At 41.0% G+C, this 6604-nt stretch overlaps 2 protein-coding genes across 2 annotated transcripts; one reads left to right on the top strand and one right to left on the bottom strand.

Annotated features, from left to right (window-relative positions):
- Nucleotides 1-445: 445 nt before the first annotated feature.
- Nucleotides 446-1065, bottom strand: LOC149184470 (vesicle-fusing ATPase-like). The gene is made up of 2 exons (XM_089418927.1): nucleotides 965-1065; nucleotides 446-780 (listed from the first exon to the last, which is right to left on the bottom strand). Exons 1-2 carry the CDS (start codon nucleotides 1010-1012, stop codon nucleotides 625-627), a joined length of 204 nt encoding a protein of 67 aa, XP_089275053.1. The 5' UTR covers nucleotides 1013-1065; the 3' UTR covers nucleotides 446-624.
- An 874-nt stretch (nucleotides 1066-1939) lies between these two features.
- Nucleotides 1940-3431, top strand: LOC149184469 (uncharacterized). Its single transcript, XM_089415346.1, has 3 exons — nucleotides 1940-2930; nucleotides 3066-3259; nucleotides 3411-3431. Exons 1-3 carry the CDS (start codon nucleotides 1940-1942, stop codon nucleotides 3429-3431), a joined length of 1206 nt encoding a protein of 401 aa, XP_089271472.1.
- Nucleotides 3432-6604: the final 3173 nt, after the last annotated feature.

Below are 6604 nucleotides of genomic sequence, written 5' to 3'. Positions count from 1 at the left end.
CTAAGTCACAGGACACGTCCCCTAGGGTGCCGTGTCCCGTATTTTTCGTATTGGACACGAAAACGTCCAAAATACGTGTCTAATACGTTTTTTAACGTATTCTAAAAATACAGTACGTATTCTCCGTTTTCTTCACGTGTCCTAGTTTTGGAATACGCGTATTTGGAGAAGCGAATACGATGCCCTAACGTATTTCGCGTATTGAATACGTATTTAAAAAAAACGCGGTTTAGGTTAAGTTATCGTTTGTTAAATTGTTATCGGTTTCCGGCCTATTACGTTTGTTTGGAGTGTTCTGTGCGAGCTGCGGGAGTTTTTAACTTTTGTCGTGTGGAGCGAGCTGCGCAGTGCGGGAGTGTTACCAGAATCAGGTTCAAATCAGGTAAGTCCCTCACAGTGTAACAATCATACCTCTTAGTCAAAACTTATTGTGGGAACACGTCAAAAAGACAGCAGTTCATATAATCAAACAACAAGGCTTCCTGCAGCTCATAGAAATGCGTTAATAAAGTTGAACTGCATTCTACGGAGCATTGGGTATTGAAACCAACCAATGCGTTTCAACTCCTCAGATGCTAGTTTTGGAAAAGAGAGAGCAATAGAAAATCCGGGATATAGCTTGAACTAATCTAAATCATCATTCCCAGTAAGATAACGAAGGCAATCAAAGAAATGATTAATGTTTATTTTCTCCTTTCCAGAGTAGATGGCTTCCGCACTGTTTCCTTTCTCGCCTTGTGCCACCATCTCCACTAACATAAACAACTTCTTGATTGGTATCTGCACAAGAGATTACTTTAGTTTTTAACACAATCAATCACAAAGGAAGCTTTTAACAACACTAACTAGTATAATAAAGAAACCCGTTTTCAGATAGTAATGCAAATACAATGCACCAATTGGGTTTGAATTTGAAACTTCATCACCACTATTGATAAAGAATCTCTTCCTGTGCATTACAAACCTCATCAATAGCTTCCACTGCTGCATCAAGGTCATCTTTTGCAAACATAGATAGCCGTTGTAAAACCTGCAAAGATTCATCCCAGAAAATATAGAGAATGTAACCTTACCGTAATGTTTGATATTGATGCCGTCAACAAGCTTCACCCTTGCTTCAGATTGCTGCTCCTTAATCTCTTCATTAACCTTGCTTTGAAGATGCCTCAACTCACTGTCTTGACAGCCCTATTCAAAGGTCATACTTGAATTTAAATTCAGATCTGAGACCAGACCTTGTCCAAATGAATTAACCCTTTAGTATGCTCCGATTTAGCCTCAGAGACAGCCTCAAATAAATACAAAATGTGCCCTCATGAAACCTTAAAACATTTTCTCAGAAAGGATGAAATTGTTCGCTGAATGATCTGGAATTAGACCTTCAATTTAAGGAGATTAACGTGCTTACAAACTTGGCTTTACTATGAAATGACGTGGTCCTTAAAGACCCTTAATGCTGCTTTGAATGTGCTGGGAAACACTTCAGGGACAAGCTCTTCAAAGATGGAATTGTGCGAAGAACAACAGACCTTAAACAAACCTAGGATTAGGCCTTAAACAGGTCAATGAACTTCCTCAGGAATTCTGTCAGATCACAGAAAGTATGCTTCAAATCTGCCTCAAAACAAAAATTGAATTTTGCCTCTGATATGCCCTAGGAATCAGCTTGGACTCTGCCTAAGAATGTCCACAAAACAACTCGGAATCAGCCTCAGAATAGCTCAAACAGTCCCAAAAATAACTTCAAGAAAAAAGGCCAAATAGTCATCCTCTTACCTGTGTAGAGTGTCAAATTCATAATGAATAAACAGACAGATTGACAATTTGAATTTACAGACAGTCAGAAAGTTGAAACAGCAAGACTTTAATTGTGACTTTAATTGTTTTTTTTTGTAGGTGAAGGTGTGTGGAATTTATAACAGTTCTCACTGTCACATTAATGGCTCAATCATCCAAGGCAGCCGGCAGAGGTCAAAAGAAGGGCAGTGCTTTTCGTGGTCCCCGCCCTCCAACTCCAAGTGTTTCACCTTCTGTTGGTCATAGTGCCCCAAGTGCTTCAAGTGAAGCTGTAGGTGTTTGTCAGCCAACATTAAAATATGATGCTGCTGCAGCAAGACAACAAGCACAGCTAAAAAAATACCCTCTCTGGAAGTATGTAACCAAGAAGCAAGTGCCAAAGACTGGTCTGGGAGGGAATGTGAAATGGTCTTGTAATTTCTGCAAGCTTGAATATAAGAGCACTTACAATCGAGTTAGGGGCCATTTGTTGGACCTGCCTTGTGGAATTGCATCATGCAAAAGTTGTCAGGAAGAAAGAATGGATTTGATAAAGGAGGATGCAGCTGGCTCTGTGAATGTGGTGGCAGCAAGCAGGAAAGCTAGTAAAAATGAAGATCCTCTTCCATTCTTGAGGAATTCTAATATTAGTAGATTTGGGAGAAAAGAAATTCAGCCAACAAAAAAGAGGGCAGCCCCAACTTATAGTGGTCCAATGGACAAGATTTTTCAGCGTGAGCAGCGAGATGAGGTTGATCTTACATTGGCATTCTTTTTCTATCTCAACTTCATTTCTTTTAATGTTGCACGGTCTCCTATGTTTATTGAGGCTTGTCGAGCTCTAGTTGATAGGGCTCCAATTGGGTATGTGCCTCCAAGTTCAGAAAAACTTAGAACCACATTATTGGTGAAGGCAAGGAAGGAGGTGGATAAAATTCTACAACCTATTAAATCATCATGGATCTCATCTGGTGTCAGTATTGTCTCTGATGGATGGACAGATACAGCACGCCATCCTCTCATCAATTTCATGGTATATTCTCAAAATGGACCGGTTTTCTTGAAAGCAGTTGATGCTCTTGGACAATACAAAGATGCACAATATATGGGTGAGCTGTTTATTAAAGTTATTGAAGAAGTAGGCATTGAAAGTTGTGTGCAAATTATCACAGATAATGCACCTGTTTGCAAAGCAGCTGGCTTGATTGTGGAAACTAAATATCCACAAATATTTTGGACACCATGCATTGTTCACTCCTTGAATTTGGCACTCAAATCTATTGCTTCAGATGTGACATGGATTGGCAATCTTATTGAGGATGCACGCCATATCCGAAATTTTGTGCAAAACCATACCAATGCCCTCACAATATATAAAGAGTACACACATCTATCCTTGTTGAAGATTGCAAATACTCGGTTTGCTTCCTCGTTCATCATGCTTAAGAGGTTGAAGGAGGTGAAGGCTGCTCTTGGGGCCATGGTTATTTCAGATCTTTGGTCTTTTTGGAGAAAGACGGATCAAACAGCTTCAAAAAAGGTAAAGGACATAGTGTTAGATGATGGTTGGTGGGAAAGGGTGGATCTTACCATAAAGATCATGAACCCTATCATTTCTTTCTTGCGGTTTGCAGACACGGACCAGCCCATATTAGGAGAGGTTTATGAGGGTTGGGATTCCATGATTGAGTCTGTGAAGACTATTGTTATGGAGAATGAGTGCCCTACATATGAGACATCAGCAGAGAGCTTATGGTCCACCATACAGGATATTCTTATCTCTAGGTGGGATAAGAATTGCACACCTTTGCATTGCTTAGCTCACTCTTTGAATCCCAAGTACTACAGTCAAGAGTGGCTCCATGGTGGGACCTCACACAGATACCCTCCTCACATGGATGGAGAGATTTCACAGGGGAGGAAGATAGCATTCAGAAGGATGTTTCAGGATAACACATCTTTTCTTGAGGTGGAGGAAGGCTTTGTAGAGTTCTCCACTGGCACCAGGAGATTTGGGGCGTATGATATACTTGGAGATAGGGGGGTCAAAAGTGCCTATGCATGGTGGGCAACTCATGGGGCAGCATGCCCTATTCTACAACAGTTAGCCTTGAGGGTCCTCTCTCAAATTACTTCATCTTCTTGTCGTGAGAGGAATTGGAGCACTTACGGGAATCTATATAGTTTGAAAAAGAGCAGGCTTGAGCAATCCAAGGCGGAGACAATGGTGTATGTGCACACCAACCTTCGTCTTATTTACAGGCAGAGAGAGGAGTGGTTGAAGGGAAAAACAAAGATGTGGGATGTGTTTCCTGATGATATGGGCTTGGACGACAGTATTGAGTTGGCATTAGCCAACATGGATCTTAATGACCCAGTGCTAGAGCCAGTGACTTTTGATGATGAGACACAGCATCTTGAGGGGTCATCCTCCACAGTAGCAGATCCTGGATTGGGCATAGAGGAGGAGGATGGAGTACAGTCAGATGGCAGTGGCAGTGATGGTGACTATGACATAGAGGACATGGACTATTGATAGAGTGATGAGTCATGACTCATGGACCAGTACCGAGCTATGATATTCCTACTTATTTTGTATCTAGTATCTAGTATCTACTCTTTTGTATTTTCCATTGGCATTCTCTCAGGAGTCAGTATCTACTGTAGTCTATGATCTATCTATGTACATTGCAAGCACTGAACAGTGATACATTTTGATTTTGATGACTTAATGGAAAATCTGCATTTTATGGTTTTAATATCTATTCTTATGTGCTTGTAAGTTGTAAATTTTGATTCTATTTATTTTTTTAAAGTGAACTATGAACTTTGAGAAGTAATTATATTTTAATTTGATTAGATAAGCTGCAACCTGCAATTTAATATGGATAAAAAACTATATTTCGGTATATATATATATATATATATATTTTTTATTAAATATATATAAAACGTGTCCCCCGTGTCCTGTTTCCAGGTCGCTGCGTTTCGTATTGAATACCACGTATTTACGTGTCCTCCGTGTCTCGTGTCCTCGTGTCATGTGACTTAGGGACCCGCATATATATACCTAAGTAGATGTCCTTTCGTGACTGGGCATGTCTTTTAGACATGCCATTTACTTAACTTAATGACTATTTAACATAATCAATATTTGATTTTTTTCCCTAGGGAAAAATCGTAATTTTCCATTAATTTGAAAAATTACATATAGTAGATGCCCATGGCATATGCACAACTGTTTGGCCCAAGGCCAGTCAAAATAGCTGTCAAAAAATATAAGTTATGGCTGAAACCATTCCCAAAAAAGCTATACATATTCACCTCGCAGGGTGTTCATCATGTCTGGTATGCAGGTAAAAATAACATAAATATATACATATATTGATACTGTGTATCAGCTGTGAAGATTAACCAAAAAAATTTAGGGTCTGTCCGCCCTAGGATATGCTCTGTCTATGTAGGGTTGATGGTAGTACTGGTACTATTCTGCTCCTTTCTGCTCCTGGATCATCCACAAACCTCTGGGTTGTGTCGTGGCCTCCTTGGATAGCTTGTCAGCACCCTCGTTATGTTCCCTATAGATGTGTAGGCAAGAGATAGAGTTAAATTGCACTTTGAAGATCATAATTTCATCCAGAATATTTCTAAGAGAATGTGCATCACAAATATTGATGTTATTGAACCAATTTATGATGATTTTGGAATCCCTGAAGATCTGTAGATCTGTGCATGAGTGTGCTAATTCAAAATGTAGGAGGTGCCTGAGAGTAATCAATTTAGCAAAGTTATTAGTTCCTTCTCCCAATCCCAACTGTAATTTGTAATAATGTTGGTATGATAGGAAAAGTATCATCACCCCCCACATCCTTGTGCTTGGGCAGCGCCATTGAAATATGCCCACGGTATAGAGCGATCAATCGTCCCAAGGGAGTGTGAGCAAGTAGAATTAGGATGGGGTTCCTCCGGGATTTCGTGGTACACTGTTATAATATTCGCTATGATAAGCAGCCATAGTGCCTCTGATCCTTTGAAAATGATGCCATTCCGTGTCAGCCAGATTGACCAACAGAGGAGGAGAGGAAGACATAGGGATTTTGTGTCTTGAAACTCAGCAGACCAGTTGTTCCATGCATCGGGAATCAAAGGTCCGTGCCATCTGCCATGTTTGGAAAGGAGCTGTAATACATGATGCCACAGCTGTACAGACTTTGGGCAGTGAAGGAATAGGTGCTCATTTGTCTCCTCTGCCTGTTTGCAAAGAACACACCAGTGTGGCCCATAATGTGATCTGCGCATGAGGTTTGCTCTAGTTGGTGTCTTGTTGTTAAGCACATTCAACATAAATAGTCTAGTTCGTGGAGGCGCTTTGAGCTTCTAGATCTTTCGCCACTAGTCCCGGAGAGCAGGTGGTTTGCGATCAGTGAGAACTGTAGGGTAGCCAATGTTTGGGGTATACTTACCCTGATCAGCCGGGGTCCATATGAGTTCATCGGGGCCCTCCTTTGTGCGAACATGTGCTTCGATGAGGGCATTTATGTACCCATCCCAAGATTGCTGCCAATGATCAAGGATACCCAAGTTTCGAGCGGTTAACCATGCCTATTCAAAAATAGAGTTGTTTTCCATGTCAGCGATCTGGGCGATCACCATGATGTGCCTTTGATGCAGGAAGTGGATGAGATCTGGAGGTAGCTGATGCATGTTCCCCCCACCAATCCACGGATCCATGCCTATACGGGCCAGGTTGCCATCATTTATTCTCCAAGTGAGGCCCACTCTGATGAAGGGCATAGTATGTAGGATAGCTTTCCAAACCATTGAGATC

The sequence above is a fragment of the Pinus tabuliformis genome, chromosome 3_2, assembly GCF_031772625.1.
Source record: "Pinus tabuliformis cultivar Carrire ecotype Pingquan chromosome 3_2, CPIR1, whole genome shotgun sequence".
NCBI lineage: Eukaryota > Viridiplantae > Streptophyta > Pinopsida > Pinales > Pinaceae > Pinus > Pinus tabuliformis.
This window is presented reverse-complemented; position numbering and strand designations above follow the sequence as displayed.